The 19,291-nt window shown below is 33.0% G+C and overlaps 1 protein-coding gene across 1 annotated transcript in view; it reads right to left on the reverse strand.

Annotated features, from left to right (window-relative positions):
- Positions 1-3,159: 3,159 nt before the first annotated feature.
- The window catches only part of LOC140435020 (neuroendocrine convertase 1-like), a 56,914-nt gene continuing 40,782 nt past the window's right edge, over positions 3,160-19,291 (reverse strand). The window contains exons 10-12 of the mRNA XM_072523681.1: positions 11,333-11,499; positions 5,574-5,707; positions 3,160-3,458 (exon numbers count right to left, since the gene is read on the reverse strand). Of these exons, the coding sequence (XP_072379782.1) occupies positions 3,195-3,458; positions 5,574-5,707; positions 11,333-11,499 (565 nt within the window). The 3' untranslated portion in view covers positions 3,160-3,194. The remainder of the gene's footprint in view (positions 3,459-5,573; positions 5,708-11,332; positions 11,500-19,291) is intronic.

Consider the following 19,291-nt stretch of genomic DNA (forward strand, 5'->3'; position numbering starts at 1 on the left):
ATATATATATATATATATATATATATATATATATCATCAACGATTAAAAGAAACAGGTTCAGTGGTCCGAAAAAATACAGAAACAGAGCTACATAATGAGATAACAGAAGCACATGAAGATGTTATTTTAATGAAAGTTGGGAAAAATCCAGAAATTAGCGTTTGAAGACCATCTGCCATGCATCCCACAATTTCAAAATCTTCCGTAGGAAATATGTAGCTTACACAACGAAAATTTATATCCTTTACAAATAATTAAAATTTATTTATATCCATTTTACAAAGGTACAAGGAGATTTTCTTACCTGTGAAAAATTCTCTAGATGGTTACAAAATCAGAAAAATCAAAATAAAGATCTTTTCAGGTACATTTTGTTTTGAGACGAAGTTACATTCACAAAAAATTAAATTTTTACTGTACGTAATGCACATTATTATTTCTAAGATGGTGACAATCCCCACGTTGTTCAAGAAATTAAGCATCAGCATAGGTTTAGCCTGCTCGTTTAAAAGGTGCTGATTACTTACATTTCCTGCACAATGTTTTACCTGATTTGTTAAATGATGTGCCTTTAAATATTTGGCAAAACTTATGCTTTTTTACATGACGCTGTCGGGTTCACTTTAGCAGAAATGTATGAGACTTTCTTGCTAATAACTATGAAGACCAACTGGATTGGAAGAGGCAGTCACGTTGCTTGGCCAGCAAGGTCGCCGGATTTGAATCCTTGCGATTATTGTGTTTGGGGATACATTAAAGCATTTGTTTATTCCGTTCCGATATAAAATCGTGCACAACTCTGGATTAGGATAAAAGCTACTTGCAACAAATTTAGAAATAACTTTGGAATTTTTGCAAGAATTCGACATTCTCTAATCAAGGCAAGGGCAAATTAATGCATAGAGACTAATGGTCATCACATCAAGCATCTTTTATAACTATCTTTTGATACTTTTACTTTTGTGTTAGTTTCGTTTCATCGTAATAAATACTTTGTTTTTAAAAATCTTTAAATAAAATTTTGTTTCAATTTGATTTTTTGGTTCTTTTCCCAAACTTTTTACGAATTGTGTAATGCATTTATTAAAACAAAATATAATTTATAAAATTAATGAAGGTACCTATTAATATATGGCTTTAGAAAGGGTACAGGCACTAGAGAAGCAATTATGGGATTGACACTGATGGCAGAAAAGTATCTTGAGGTTCAAAAAAGGCTGTATGTGTGCTTTGTCGATTATAGAAAGGCCTTTGACCTCATCAAACACGGAAAATTGATCGAGGTGCTAAAAGAAGTAGGGTTGGACGGACACGACATAGCTATCATAAGTAATACATACTGGAACCACACAGGATGCGTTCGAACAGAGAACGGAAACACCAAGTACATCAACATAGAACGAGGAGTACGTCAAGGGTGCATTTTATCCCCCCTATTATTTAATGTATATGCCGAACATATCATTAGAGCTTCTCTTGAAGATTGCCCGGAAGGTGCCAGAGCCAATGGAATCATCATTAAAAATATAAGATATGCCGATGACACCGTAGTATTAGCAGAAATAGAAGACCAACTAAAAATATTGATAAACATATGATCAGAAGAAAGTCACAGGCTGGGCTTAGACATTAACTTTTCCAAAACCAAAATTCTGGTATTCCACAAAAATCCCCAAGAACAAGTTACACCTAATATACAAATAAATGGTATCACCCTTTAGAGTTCCAAAAGCTTTATATCCTGGGCAGAGAACTAAATAGTCAACTAGACCACTCAAAAGAAATTAGAAGACGCATTGAAATAGCAAGATCTGGTTTCATGAATATGCGTAAAATGCTCTGTAACCCCAAGCTATCAGTCGCAATAAGATTGAGAACACTAAAGTGTTATGTGTGGTCTCTATTACTATATGGCTGTGAGACCTGGACATTAAAACAGTATGACGTCAACAAATTAAATTCATTTGAAATGTGGATGTACCGCCGAATGCTAAGAATAAGCTGGACCAGCAGAACTACGAATGAAGAAGTACTGAGAGCAATGAACACACGCCCTCATCTGGTCAATACTATCAAAATTAGAAAGACGTCATATCTAGGACACTTATTGCGCCATAGAGAATTTGAGCAGCTCCAGGTAATATTAGAAGGCAAGATTGAAGGTAAAAGGGGCATAGGACGAAAGAAAAAATCTTGGCTACGAAACATCAGTGATTGGACCCACACAAAAGGAAATGAATTAATTTATCAAGCCCAGAATAGAGAGAAATTTGCCATATTGATCGCCAACCTCAATAGAGAATGCACTTAGGAGGAGGACCTATTAATTTAACTTTCATGACGAAAAAACGAAAAATTTTCAAATCGATTTTTCTAGAGAACGGTGTATCCTACCGACTTAAAGTACAAGAAATTCGCAATTGATGGAATCGATTTAACTCTGGAGGATAAATAATCGTACCAGCTTTTGTTTTTGTAAATGAAAGTGTTATGGACTTATTAAAAAAAAAACTAATTACAAGGCGCCATCTTCAAAGAGCTCTAGCTCCCTTGGAAAGCATTTTCGGACTAGATGAATTGGGTTAAATTGTCTTAAAATTATTTGAGGAATCTCCAGTCTTCGTTTGTCAGAAGAGCTTCTGGACACCCTATATGGTGATAATTTAACACCAGTTTGAGCCAACTTAAGGGGGGTCTCTTGTACTTTCAAAAGGTTATTATTTCTGTATTATTGTATTTTACTGATATTAGGGTTATCTCGTTAATATTGTGGATTAGTCTTTGCAGACTATCTTCATCTTGGGCTATCAATATTGCGTCGTCTGCGTAAGAGAGCATTTTGACTTCTATTTTTATTTAAACAATCAGTCTTTTCGGATAGGTACTCACCCAAAGAACAGCAGTCATTTGAATATAATACAGGACCACCTGTAAATAGGGTGAAGCCGACTTTACTTAATAATAAGGCATTTACTTAACATACATACTACAAATTAACCTTGTGTAAATATTAGAGAATTTTACATTTGTCATCATACAGTTTCGTATAAAGTTTTTTACAGCTTCCATCTAGTAGTTTTTACAGTTTTTGGCAACCTGTAATTGACCTATTTAATGCTTTAGGTATTATACATTTTAGCAAATAAAATAAATTTAAACCAACTGCTAAAATAATTTATAATACGTCTTAGATTCAATGATACAAATCATTTATTAAAATCTCCTCCATAATATCCTGTGGTAAATAAGCAGATCGAGATTCTACATTCTGAATTCTATCTACTAGGTTATGTGTTTCGTAATTCGTAGTATGGGCCAATTTCACGCGGTTTTGAAGACGGTTATAATTTTCATCATAGTTTCTGGGACCTTCTCTCATATGTGACGGTAGATGTTTGGTTCCGTGTAGAATTAACATTGTATCGCCCACAGAGCCTGTATGCTTCTTAGATGAAGTCTAAAAAAAGGTATTTGTAAAATATCAAACTATAAAATTATTATGAAAATTATTATGTATTAATTTTACTAATAATTAATAATTTATTATTAATTGATAATTGGAACGAGAATAAGATATTGATAATGGAGTAACTGTTAGATTATCAACGCATTTGAAACTGAAAAAGTATATTGTACACTGAGTATGGAATGGTTATGAGTTACGATAGAACACTTCTGACCAACCCTTCTATCGCGGTTGTTAGTCGAATCGATCACAGCAAGGCAAAACCATAATACAGTGCGGTAAGTTTTAAATTAGATATACACACTATAAATGGCAACACTGCACGTCGTCGACTTTCCACGTACCTTGCGTACTGTCAGTTCATAATATTGTTAAAAATTATGTGAGTTGTTATTGCTTCAAAAATTGCAGAAAATGTCACGCTAAAGAAGTGTCACCAGAAAAAGTTGAGGAAAGAGAATACCGGGATACACAAATTTGTGCAACAATCGAGGTAGATTCAATACGTTCAAGTAGAAGCATTGCTAGAGAGTTAGATGTTAGCAATGTTACTGTAACGAAAGCATGGAAAAAGCACGGTTACAAGAATTTTAAATATTCGAAAACGCAGCAGCTTTATCCAGACGACTACTTTCGAAGAATGGAGTTTTGTTAAACTCTAATAACGAAGGCTAATGATGAACCCAATTTTATTAAAACCATTTTATTTACTGATAAATCTTCTGTTTCGATAGTAGGTAGACACAATCCTTCCATTACGAGGTATTGGGCGAGGAAAAAACAGCACAGAAGTGTTGTTTACCGAACTCAACGTCCTCAAAAAGTTAACGTCTAGACTGGCATTTTAGGAGACCACATAATAGGTCAATTTTTTATTAAGGGCAACTTGAATAGTAGAGTAAGTATACCTCGATTTGTTACAGAATTATGTTCTTTTCACTATTCTCAATCTTCCTGATGTAAATCTGGAGAATGTTTGGTTCCATCAAGATGGCTGTTTAGTTCACAACGCTCAAATAATTAGGAAGTACTTAAATAATACTTTCCCGAATCGAGTTATCAGTGGAACAGGCGATATTAAGTGGCCTGCGCGATCTCCAGATCTCACACCCATTGACTTCTTTTTTTTTGGAACATTTAGAAATTATCATCTACGATCATCCTATGGCTAGAGCACAAAATTTGAATGAATTGAGAAACCGAATAAGAGAAGTCTCCAATTCTATTACAGCAAAAACTCTTACATCTGTCCGCAATAGTTTTTATGACAGATTGGGATACCGACGTAGAAGGTCAAATATTTGAATCATTTTTGTAGGGCATAAAGAATTATTTCTTATTTTATTAGGAATTGCTTTTTATTTTCAATAAGAGTATATTTTTTGTTTTATCTTTTTAAAGAAATGCGCTCTTTTATTTTTCATTCAACCACAAAAAATTGTTCACATTATTAAAAACCGATACAAATGCAGCGCCTTATTATGGTCAGTGTATTTTTATCGCGTTTATGTTGTAAGAAATAAACCGGGTGTACGTAAGCAAAACAAAAATCCACAGACGGAGTTGCATATCCCTTGCGTTATTATGTGTTACTGAATGGTTTTCTCGTTTTCAATCTAAGAGTCTAGGTGTCGAAGCAGAGGGGATAGGAGAATTACAATTACCTCGTACGAGGCAGTTTTGCCGATTTTAGCTCTTTATGTATTTGCAATATCTAATCCTAAACTTAACGTACTGTATAAGTTAAAATATAAACATTACTAGGAAAATAAATTTATTGCACATCAGCCGAAGCACGTTTTTGCGAAGATTTAGATGCCTGTTAGATAAAAAATATTCTTTCTACAGTATGAAGAAAAAACTCTCTGGGGTAAGAGAATATGGAGGTATTGTAATTTTTAACCGTAATATAATTTCTATATGGTCAGTTTCTTTAAATGGTATATCTTGACAGCGTAATGATGAATCCTATGCTTTGGAAATTACAAATATTAAAACTACTCTAGTGAGAGTATGCAATGTACCATAATATGGCTGCAGGAAAATCAGTTTATAAGAGACAGTTTCCGAAAAAAGACACTATACAAAATATAACAATATTCTTACCACATCTGTAATGACTATTGTCCAAATTCCCTCAGCAATCTCTCCCCAAGTCATAACAGACATAAAGGTCCAGTTTTGAAACCCTTGTGAACTTTTGTCTAATTTTCTTGGAGCCAGTAGGTTTACCATCGTGCCTGTAATTTAAAAATATACAAATAATTAAATTTATCAGGATTCAATCGACTCATTTCTGCATTTTTTCTTGGCCTTTCATCTGCAACTGCTGCAGACAATATCTTTGTTGGCGGAAGTCAATATATCGTTAATATTATATCGTTCATGTTAACTGCTATTGACTTTCCTCTGGTGGATTGTCTATTTTTGGCTGGTGTGTTTTGTCTGGTATGTTTTGTTTTTTTTTTAGGCAAATTGTTTGGCTATTTAGAGCATCATCTTCCTTGGGTATCTGCTCTATTTGTACCGTCGTGTGCCTCTTGGTATTTGTCGATTGGTCCGAACCAATTCGGCAATTATTTATTGATATAAAGAGAGTTTTGTAGTTTGTAGCATTGAAAAGGGAGCGAAGTCTAAGGACTGTTGTTAGCTGAATACTACCAACCCAAATGTCAACTTTTTCTGCTAATGTAATGATTTAGATCATCCAGTGGGTTCTGCTACTAAATGAAAGAACCTGTGATGATCTAGTAATTGTGCTTGCCCAACAGCCGCTGATGGAAGAAACTGTTAAATAATGAACTGTATTAGGATGTAGAAGGGAAGGAGAAAACCACAAATATAAACAGTAGACTGCAAGACAAAAACTAAGAAATGCGATATTAATCAACTAGAAGACCTAGCAATAAAAAAGTACAAAAGCGCCAAAAATAGAAAAGAAGGGTTTACACAGAAACAGATAACGCAGAAATATAATTAAAAAATATACTTTAACCAACATACACCTAGAAATAGCACAGAAATATTTAAGTCGTCAAATGATAAAGAAAAGGAATGGATGACTATGGAATTTCTAAGCATGATAGAATGATAAACGTTTAAGAATAGGAATAAGTGTGAATACAACAAAATATTTATTGATTTAAATAGAACTGGTATAATAACCAAAGATAATTATTTAAATCATAATTAGACATAGATATAATCACTCCAACAGAAACAGCAGTCTTTTCACATCCATAAAAGGTTAAGGAAGATGCAGGATGAAATAAACATAAGAAAACATAATATTGGAAATTGATAAGGAGAAGAGTTTTGACGAAATACGTTGAAGAATTTTGATGTAGTACGATGATATATGATTTTTTATAATGTACGACAAAACATCGATGATACTTCTTCTTCTTCTAGTTCCACGACCGTTATCGATCGTTGGATATCATGTTGGCTACCATATTCGCTATCGTGACTTTATATCATATCGATGATACAATAAAAACTAAATATGAAACTGTACCTTCATTTACAACCGAGGAAGTACAGCGACCCATTGAAAGTTACTAAATATGGCGAAGTAATAGGTGTTGATGATTTTCACTCAAAATTCTTAAAACTTACAAACGACAACAGCATAAAATGGGTGAAAAATACATTTAACCCTAATACTTATAGAGATTATAGGATTATAAGCCTTATCAGCTATTTTCTTTCTCTTTCATTAACGACAAGAACATAATTCGGATTCCGTGACGCTTTGAATGACTTTTTAGTTTGCAAGTTCTAATACAGAGAGCCGGGGATGTCAACTGCGATGTGTATGCATGTTTCATTGATTTCGAGAAGGCATTTGATAAAATCCCACATTGGAGTCTAATCGATATCCTAAAAACATCAGGACTCGATGGTAAGGATATAAGACTGATCTCAAACTTATATCTCCATACAAAAAGCAACAGTTTGATTAGAAAATAAACTCTGCGAGATCTTCACAGTCGCAAAAGGAGTTAGACAGGGTTGCATTTTGTCACCGGCATTATTTAACATATACTCTGAAAACATATTTAGAGAGGCCTTGGACGAATCAGAAGATGGGATTGCTGTAAATGGCCAACTTTTAAACAATATTAGATATTCACACGATACAGTGTTGCTGGCAGATAGTGCGCAGTGGCTCCAAAGGATGATGGATAACGTTGCAGAACCATGTAACAAATACGGCTTAAAACTAAATTACAAGAAGACAAAAATAATGATCATTAGTAAGAACACCAATATAAACGCCCAAATTACAATAGGCGATACATAGTTAGAAAGAGTGGAAAAAATATACTATTTGGGCTGCAATATTAAGAATACTTGGGATCATAGCTACGAAATAAAAACTCGCATTGAAAAAGCCAGAAGCTCTTTCAACAGCCTTAGAAAGATTCTCTGCAACTTATCTTTAAGTATCAATACACGCATAAGAACTTTTAGATGTTACGTCTTTAGTGTCCTCCTCTATGGAGTAGAAAGCTGTAGCCTTACAGAGATGCCATAAAACGATTAGAGGCATTTAAAATGTGGTGATACCGACGTATGTTGAAGGTTTCATATATATCTACAATACACAAGTAGCATAACTATTCTCCAGAGGCTAAGAAAAGACAAAGGAATTATTGACTTCTGCAGTTGATTCTACAAGGAAAAATTAAGAGAAAGAGAGGCCCTGGACGTAGACGTATATCGTGGCTGGCCAATCTTAGGAAGTGGACTTGTTGCGTCAACTGATCTATTTTGAGATGCTGTGAATAGAATAAGATGGGTCAAAGCGGTCGCCAACATCTTTAGAAGATAGACACATTTAGAACGAGGTGCCTTTTTTGCCATACAATTATTATTTATTGAATATTGGGATGGAAATTATGGAATGTATATATATTTTAGTCAGTCAAGACTTTCCCAGTTCCCGATATTCGGTCAAAATACTACTGTGATCTACAATTACAGTTAGGCTAAAAAGAGTCTGTAAAAATCAGAAAACCTCCAAAATATCACTAAATTCACTCCAAGACCCATGCATTCTAAATAAGGTTTCTCAAGAAATTAACAACAAGTTGCACAAAATCAGACTAAAAGATACCAACAACATAGACAATTGTTGGGAACAAATAACGACAATAATCACTGCATCTCAAGAAAATCGAGAAAAGACAACGAACAGTTGATCATCTAAGACATCTTAGATCTAATTCGGAGGCAGTACAAATCCATTAACAGAGAAAAATCCTACCAAGAAATAACATCTAACCGAGATACAGGCCCACCGATCCTAATCTCAGAAGTTCAGAAGGTCATCGACGTTTGCGGTCTAGTTGGTATATCTGCAGTAGAAATGGTGTACAGAAAGCGTAACATTACGGCTTCCTGTAGCACTTCGGCCTCTACTGTTTCTACTGCGGAAAAACATGTCTTATCTCAACCCTAAACGTTCTGATGGCCAATTATGAATAAAGAAGGCATATCAATAGGTACCCTCTTGTATCCGAATAGGCTCATTTTGCAGATGGGTTCTTCATGTCATACTCTGTCAAATTCTTTACTTACATCCAGAAATGCAGTTGAAGTATATTTTTATGGTTGAATCCTTCGGTGATTTATTTAGTTAACCTTATATGATTCCTATGAGTTTGGTTTCTTTCTTTAGCCTAGTTAGTATTACCATCTCTGTAATCTTGCTTATTGACGATAATAGTGTTATAGGCCTATAATTTTGAGGTAATGTTTCGTTTTTCCCAGTTTTTAGCAACACAATTAGTTGGTTTTAGCCTAGATACAACATAAATGATTGCTGGGAACAAATGAAAACAACGATAATCACTGCATCTCAAGAAAATCGAGAAAAGACAACGAGCAGTTTAAAATGACTGGATGATACAAGACATCTTAGATCTAATGGACGTTCGGAGGTAATACAAATCCAAAAACAGAGAAATATACTGCCAAGAAATAACATCTAACCGATAACCGAGATACATGCTTAGGATCCTAATCTCATAATTTCAGAAGGTCATCGACCAAGGAAGACTTCTGGTCCTGACGAAATACCTGCAGAAATGTTACAACAATTAGATAATGAGAGTGTTTATTACCTCCTTTTTTAACAAGATATACAGCAGCGGCAAATTACCTGACAACTGGTTAGATTCAATATTTATAACTATTCCTAAGAAAAGGAATTCCAGACAGTGTAGCGACTAACAGTGTCGCACGCTTAATTTTTTTTATGAAAATATTGCATTGTCGCATATATAAACTTAATGAGGGAATAACTGGTAATGAGCAGTTTGGTTTCCGAAATGATATAGATACTCGGTAAGCTACTTTTTGCATGAAAATACTCTTACAAAAGAGTATTTAGTTTAGGAAAAATATTTACGTATGTTTTATAGATTTTGAAAAAGTCTTTGATTGAGTACATTATAATGTTTCAGTTTGGTAGTAAATTGGATGTACCTGTGTTATCTTCTGTGAATAGATGACCATATTAGCACATTGTAAGCAACCAATATTGGAAGACCATAAATTGTACAAATCATTTGTGTAAAGATTAAAAAAAAGTGGACTTAAAATAGCTTCCTATGAAATGCCTTTTGATGTAATCATTCAGCGTCCTATTATATGATACTATGACCTACTCCAATCGATACGGTTCTGTCTTTATATCAAATAGCTAACAAAAATATGCCTTCGATTTTAGAACCCTAAGAAACATAAATTTATCATAGAATATATTCAAATCAATATTGTCATAAGCATTTTTATGTCGATAAACAATGCAGCCGTTGTCATGGAATTGGAAAAACCAATTTGAACATCTTTAGTCAAACGAAGTACTGCATCCGTTGTACCACACCCTTTTTTTTGTATTGCCTTGCTTGTAGTATACTATGCCGCCCTAAACCAAGCTTCCATTCTCAACTTTAGAATTCGATATGAATCGATATGAATCCGGAAGATCTTTATTTTTCCGATTTCAGAATTAATATAACATAGTAATCATTAAATTTGTCAGGAAGTATTCCAGTTTGCCAGATACATATTGAGTTATGATTGAAACAAAATTGAATCCATATGTGCTTCTGGCTTTCTATTTCAACATTTTTTTAGTTGTAGCTTCTATCTTTTTATATTCGAGAAAGTTATTCAGAGCAGATGAGATTTTATATAATTTAACCCCTTTTTTTAAGCTGTAACTGTCTGGCACATTCATTATCCCACCAAATCGATTTTTGTCTATGTTTAGGAATGAAGGGTACGTTTTCGATAATAGATGCTTCGGCGCGTATATTGATGGCTCTATTCAGAGTAAATGCCATTTATTGACAGTTATCAGAGTATACAACATTCTTTAGTTCCATTTCAAGACTGTTCTGAAATAATTCCCAGTTGGCCCTCTATAATCTCCATTTACTTGGCAGATAGACAATGGTAGAAGGCATATCAATATTTAATTTAATGGAAATAATATAATAATCAGATCCAAGAATTCTATCTAATGTTTCCCAATGAGCTGCTGCAGTTAATCCAAGAGTTGCTAATGTTAAGTCTACAGCCAATTTTGTGGAGTTTTGAGGAGTATTTCTGGTTGCTAAACCATTATTTATTATTAATAATCAGCTAGTGCCTTAATTATACTATTGCCATGTGTATCATTCTTTGCAAAATCCCACACCGCATGACGGACATTGAAGTCGCCTCCCAGTATCGTCTCACCGCCCAAGTGAGGAACACCAATTAAAACGCCGTTCCCATTCGCGGCTTTCATAATTTAAACAAACTTTTTTTACAAAATATATACTTTATTTAATTAATATAACACTTACCTGTAGGTGAATATAATTTTATTTGTAATGATCCTCTAGATGTGTAATTTATATTAGTTTGTAACTCGACATGTTCCAAATATTTCAGTTCATGATCTGTCTCTTTACATCCACTCGAAGTAATTTTTATTTTTACTGGTTCACTAGATGATAAGGTAGAATTCATTCTATAATATAATTTTAAAGTTAAAAAAAATTATATTACGTATCAGCAAATAATATGAAAAATTTTAAATTCAACCCATTTCCCACATTACATTACCCTTCATTTTCCCAGTCATTAGTTTGTAGGTTTCTATTAATGGTTGCCTTCTCTATCTACCGAAATTCAATGTAATACTATTATATATTAATAATTTAGTTTCCTACATAGAAAACAGACTTTTTTGTTTTCTCCTTTTTTTTCTATCATTCTTTGCTTTTTCTGTTTACGAACTAATTACTCAATATTTTAATTAATATTTTAATTTATTAATTACTTAATTAATAAGTTTAGTTCCTAATGTTTTAATATCTCTACCAAAGAAGAGGCTTACTAGTTTAATTTTAGATGTATTAGAAATGAAGCACCCAAGAGGTCTTGCTGCGGTGAAGCTGTCTAGTCTAAGGGATGGCGATATGTGCCTTTCCCCCTTAATGTTTTTGCTTTTAAATTTTACCTCTTAATTATGCCTTTTCTCCATATGTGTCCACGTCCAGAAAACCACCGACCTTGATCATTGGCTGTTTATCATGGCATTGTGTGTGGCGGTCGATCAGCTGCCGATTTGGCAAATAAATTTTGCTTTCCTCACCAGCTGGTCGCCCGGACGGTTTGGCCCCAAACTCCGCCTGTCGGTGCATGACCTCGATACTAAAGAATCTCTGTAGACTATGCAGTCTCCAGGAAAAAAGGATTTGTTAAGTATTGAAAGTGTGGTCCTTCATGGATACCCTAAATTTCATTTTAGGTATATCCTAAAATTAGGTTGGGCATGCATTCCTTTACATGTTGGCCTTATATGTATATATATATATATATATATATATATATATATATATATAAGAAATACTGGATATTATTGACTGTCGATATAAACAAACAACGCAGTTTATTAGGGCTGCAGTCAGTAGGTCTGGCCGGGATGTTATAGAAACACTCTTTTGACTTTTGGTCGAGCTTTCGGAATTCTTTTATTCCTTCTTCAAGACACTGTAATTAAAAGAAAGTGTAAATATTTACAACATATCTCAAATTGTCGTTACAACTTCCTAGTCGTTGAGATTATTTTTGCAAAGCTACGACACTCAACATTAAAAACACACATATAAAATATAACATTTAAAATAATGGACAATATACATTTTAAAATTTAGTTGGAAAGTTAAAATTAAATTTTGTTAGTAACATCATTTCATGGTGTGTTTGACTGATCCATAGAGAACAGAAAAAAAAAACAAAAATACATAGTGGGATTAAAAAGTAATTAGGAGTTCTTGCTTTTATATTAATGGAAGTAGTATATTAAACCTGTCTTGATAGTATGCAACATGTTTTGTATGCAGGTGTATTACGGTGTGTATATTGAAAAGTAAATCTTTATTTTATTTTTGATGTTTTGTCAGTAAGTAACAATTAATGTTGCTCAATTTATCTATGTCTGACTTTTTATTTATACAAGACGTATTAGATTTTATGAAACACATTTCCAAGAAAACACGTTTTGAATGGTTTTTTTCTTTAGCCAGAATATGAATATGGATATGGAATATGGAATATGGATCAGTCAAACACACCATGAAAAGATGTTACTAACAAAATTTTAACTTTCCAACTAAATTTTAAAATGTATATTGTCCATTATTTTAAATGTTATATTTTATATGTGTGTTTTTAATGTTGAGTGTCGTAGCTTTGCAAAAATAATCTCAACGACTAGTAAGTTGTAATGACAATTTGAGATATGTTGTAAATATTTACACTTTCTTCTAATTACAGTGTCTTGAAGAAGGAATAAAAGAATTCCCAAAGCTCGACCAAAAGTCAGAAGAGTGTTTATATAACATCTTGGCCAAACCTACTGACTGCAGCCCTAATAAACTGCGTTGTATATTGTAACGTTATAAACGTCACATCTTTATTAATTTATATTTTAATAATTATTTCATTTTAATTTGTTTATTTATTTATTAATTTCTTTATCTTCAGTTTAATGTTTACTATTTTTTACAAAATAGTTGGCGCCCTATGTTTTTTCTTTTCTTTCTCTGTCTTTATTTTCTCTCTCTTTCTGTCCCGTAGAATAAATATTCGCCCTCTGTCTTTTTGTTCGGCAGACTATTCTGTTCCGTGTTGACAGACAAGCTAGTTTCATGATATCTATAGCAACATCCTATGACATCTGTGCTAACTTCATTCAGTCTCCCACTTTCTGTCAAAACAACTTTTCTGTAGTGGGATTATTTTTTGCCTCTTTTTGAAATTTATAAAAGAAGGCAAAAATTATTATAAGACTCATTTTTATGGTCTACAAATTCTCTTGGGGTAAGTACTTTCATTGTGATATTTATTCTATAATTCTGACCACATTTCCAATATTTGTAACCTTACTTTCTCTCGAAAGCACTTTTTTTTTATATGCATTAGGACTCAACAGAATTTAACTAAGTAGTAACATTCATATTTCATTTTATCCTTGCCATACGCTATTTGTTTAAGTGTAATTTTGTAAGATGGCAAGGAAGTTAAACCTTTCTTTTTTGATGTGTTTCTAATGCAAGTTGTTCCTTATCCTTTTAGTTTATTGGTTTACTGAACAATTTATTGGTTTACTGGACAGTTTACTGGACATTTTATTGGTTTATTGGACATATCAAAATTTTATTGGTTTTATTGGCATATTTGGATTTCAACAATTGGTCAGGACATAAAGCCACGTGTGACTGCAGCTCTCCAAAAGCCACAAATTCTAATTGGAGGACCCAACAGCTAGAACACAAAAGCAGCCCATCGAAGCAATAAGTAACACTTATTAACTGTTAAGCTTTGGCATGGTTAATTATTGTTTTTTTATTCATTTAAATAAATATGTTTGGTTAAAATTTGTCTTATTTGCTATCAACTGAGAACTCAGGTTCAATCCCTAGTTTAAGACAAGACGAACTCACCCTTGAGATACTGAGCTAGGCAAGGTATAGACGATAAGCTCCCATGGTTGATTGGGGTATTATTTTTACAATAGTATCTACAATTCTCTTTGGTAGTCTTATCGTTACAATATATATATATATATATATATATATATATATATATATATATATATATACATATATATATATATATATATATATATATATATATATATATATATGTATATATACATATGTATATATATTTATATATATGTATATATATATGTATATATATATATATATATATATATATATATATATATATATATATATGTATATATATATATAGAAATGTAGCCATAAGCTCCCTTACTATTAAGAATCAGCAGATTCCGATATCCGACGTTATAAATAGGAAGAAATCAATATTTTTATTATTATTGTAATTATTATGTTTCAATAGTCAACTTTAAATCATTAAATGTAGTAGTTTGTAGAATTTCTCAAAAATTGTAACTTATTTTCGAAATAAAGATTTTTTTTGGGAATATCGACGTTGAAGAAACATTTCTGGCGCTGCGAACCACAGGATATTTCATACAGAAACATAGTCGTTTCCTGGTCTACATTAGTTTAATGAAATCCTGAAGAACCTGGTAAAAGAGAAAAATGTATTGGAAATCAAACACGATCATCCTTGCGTAAGTTTTTCCTTTCTTTACCATTGTTTATGAGCATTTATTATTTTAATTGAATTCTTAAACATTTACATTGAATTTATTATTTATTGTTTATTGAATTTATATTATTTATAACATTTTACTTCAACGAATTTTTATATATACTTGCATTTATATTTTTGCATATATTTTATGAGTACATTGAATGATATTTCCCAAAATAGTATCGAAAATTTAAGTTTACTATTCGACAGTTTAAATCTAAAAATAAAAAGAAATCTACAAACCTCTAAATCTAAGCCTGCATCTAAATTACGTTCCAAAATGCCGATGACCAATAGCGATATTGCTAGCCTTTGCTCAACTCTGCCCGAATTCTCTTCTGGAGACAACCTCTCCACCTTTATCAAAGCAGTAGATAATTTAATAGTTTTCTTAGGCACCCAAGATTTAAATCCGTCCCAAGAATTTATCTTAAATTCCCATATCGTATCTCGAATTAAAGGAGAACCTAGAAATTTCTTAAACTATTCTAATAAAACCAATTGGACAGAAATTCGTCCAGCATTATTAACTAAATACGGAGACAGACGTTCCGAAGACATATTAGTAACACAACTATCCACTACCGTCCAAAAACATAGTGAATCCTACGACAATTATCATCAGAGAATAACTACAAATCTGAACGATTTACTCCAACACATCACTTTAAACGATAATCCCGCGACAGTCACTTTTAAAACTCCATACTTCAAAAACATTGCCCTCAAAACTTTCTGTACCGGAATCAACGAGCCTTATTGCGAATACTTATCGCATTTTGAATTAAATTCCCTAGAAGAAGCCCTTCAAAAGTGTATTGCCTACGATAACCACAAAAATCAACAACAATACATGAACTTCCTTAAGAGCCAACAAAACAAAAAGGCCCCACTCAAAAATAAACCCTATCAATCTTCGAATAATCAAAGATCCACAAACTTCCAACCCACGCATTCAAATTATGTGAGACCTTCAACTCACAACACAGAGCCCAATTTTAACTTCACTCCACAACAGAACTATAATTTCCCTCAGAGACAAAATTTCAGTTCTCACGAACAAAATCAATCCTTCCAACGAAACAATGTTCCGAAAAACAACCAACAAAGACTAAATAAATATAAAGCTCCTCGACCCCAACCAAATTTTGCTACTCCAATGAGCGGTGTTCAAACTACCACAACCAGAAACCATCAGCCCATGACAATTACAACTAATAGAAGCCACAATTTTCACATAGACTCAAATGATACCCAATATTTCGAAAACGATTTCGAAAATTACGAATCCGAACAAGAGCCCGATTTGCATGATGAAAATCATCAGGATTTTCAAGCCATCCCGTTAGACGATCATCCACCCCCTGTATAAACCTACATAATATCGAAAGTTCCCCTGGTTTACCCTGTTTCGTTACACCCAAAACACATCTACGCGTTTTAATCGATACCGGCGGTTCCCATTCAATTTTAAATCCGCGAGCTCTCAAACTATTTGATAAAAATCATATTTATCGAAAACCTTTTTCGCTAACGTCAATGAAAATTACTTCCAAGCACGACTTAAATATTAAGACGCCACTATTCCTAGAATATGGAATTCCACAAACATTCGACGTAAAAATTGCCGACTTTAGTCAATTCTTTGACCTCCTCCTTGGAACTTACGATCTGAAAAGATTCCACGCCACAATTAGCTACGCAACTCATACTTTAACCTTTGAGAATCCTCACGTTAGCATTCCATTTGAAACTTTATACCAAAAAATTCCAGTAAGCGTTCATAATGGCGAAGTTTTATTGCGTGAAAGACACTTTCAAGGTATCAAAATTCCCAATTCTATTCACGTTGCAAAAAACGGCTTTCTAGACACTTTCGACTTACCTATGCCTATGAAATTTAATAAGAGAATTGAAGTTGAGAACTTTTGTAATTATAATATAGCAAAAATTCCAACGACGCATTTTAACGAAAACAAAATCCGTACTTCGCACTTAAATAACGAAGAAAAATATAAAATTATAAGTCTTTGCAAAAAATTTAAAGACGTATTTTACGACGAAAATAAAAATTTAACTTTCACGTCAGCTGTTAGACACGAAATTAAAACTAAGGATGAAAATCCAATTTATGTAAAGGGATTTCGGCATCCCAAAGCAATGCAGGAAGAAATAAAAAAACAAATAAATAATTTATTAGATAATAAGATAATTCGACCGTCAATTTCACCGTACTCAGCTCCAGTTTGGATAGTACCAAAAAAAGCTGATGCCTCAGGTCAGAAAAAATTTAGATTAGTAATTGATTATAGGAAGCTCAATGATCATACTGAAAGTGATCGCTACCCACTTCCTCAGATAGATGAGATACTGGATAACTTAGGAAAAGCCAGTTATTTCACAACATTAGATTTAGCTCAAGGTTACCATCAGATTGAAGTTCATCCGGATTCTATTCGGAAAACAGCCTTTTCAGTTCCGCATGGTCACTTTGAATTTTTACGTATGCCCTTTGGTTTAAAGAATAGCCCAGCAACATTCGAAAGGTTAATGGACAATATTCTTAGGCCCTTTATTCATAAGTTTTGCTTCGTCTACATGGACGATGTCATTATTTTTTCCAAGTCACTGCAAGAACACTTAGTTCATATTGCGACTATTTTTGACACTTTCAGAAAAAATAATTTAAAAATTCAGTTAGACAAATCCGAGTTTCTCACGAAAGAAGTTTCTTTCTTAGGTCACGTAGTGACAACCGAAGGAATCAAACCTAACCCAGCAAAAATCGAAGCTATACAAAAATATCCTCTACCAAAAACAGTAAAAGAAATTAAATCATTTCTTGGTTTAATCGGTTACTACCGAAGATTCATACCCAACTTTGCAAAAATAACGTCCCCATTTTCGAGATGTACTCGAAAAGGAGCAACTATCGACCCCACAAATCCAAATTATTTAGAATGTTTTGCAAAATGCAAACAATTGTTAACTAATTCTCCAGTCTTACAATATCCAGACTTCGAAAAGCCTTTTGTACTGACTACAGACGCCTCTAATATAGCTATAGGATCAGTATTATCTCAAAATAATCACCCTATTGCCTACTATTCCCGAACTCTAAATTCCGCAGAACGAAACTACTCCACTATTGAAAAAGAACTTTTAGCCATACTAGATTCTTGTAAACACTTCCGTATGTATTTATACAACCAAAAATTCACTGTAGAAACAGATCACAATCCTCTCGTATGGATCTACAAAATTAAAGACCCCACTTCTAGATTAGCCCGATGGAGACTTAAACTAGAAGAATATGATTTTGAAGTTAAATATAAAAAAGGCAAAGAGAATCAAGTTGCTGATGCTCTTAGCCGAGTCCAAATAAATGCCCTAAGCTCGAGTTCAGAATGTGCTGAACCCCCGAATTCAGAATGTGCTGAACCACCCGACAATTTCGACATAGACGATTTCCTTGCCGATTTCGACAACTTACAAAACAGTACTAACACACAACATACATCAGTTGAGAAACCTATCACTGGAATAGAGATTTCACCTGAACCAATTAATTTATCCTCAAACCAAATTATTTTTAAACCAGAGTCAAATAATTTTGAAATTAAATACAAAAGAATTTTTAACAAACACCGTTACACTGTCACTTTGACAAATAATTGGAAAACAGAAATAGCAAATACCTTCCAAAATATCCTTAGACCAAATCAAAAATTTGCAATAACAATCCCTCACGAATTTAGACCTTTTATCTGTAACTATTTTAAAGAAAAAATAAATTCCACAGTCAAAGCAATATTTTGCAATATACTACTTCAGGACATAGAAGAAGAAAACCAACAAATAGAATGCATAAAGAAATATCACGTAGAAAATCACAACGGAATAATTGAAACCTACAAACATTTAAAACAAAAATTTTATTGGCCCTCAATGCAGACAACTATTTCTAATTTTATCAATAAATGCGAAATTTGCCTAAAAAATAAATACGAGCGACGTCCTTATAAACTTCCCCAATTAGGACCGTTGTTAGGTCAAAAACCTTTTGATATATTACATATCGATCTATTCCACTGCAATAAAAACCTGTATCTCACAATAATAGA

The sequence above is a fragment of the Diabrotica undecimpunctata genome, chromosome 2, assembly GCF_040954645.1.
Source record: "Diabrotica undecimpunctata isolate CICGRU chromosome 2, icDiaUnde3, whole genome shotgun sequence".
Taxonomy (NCBI): domain Eukaryota; kingdom Metazoa; phylum Arthropoda; class Insecta; order Coleoptera; family Chrysomelidae; genus Diabrotica; species Diabrotica undecimpunctata.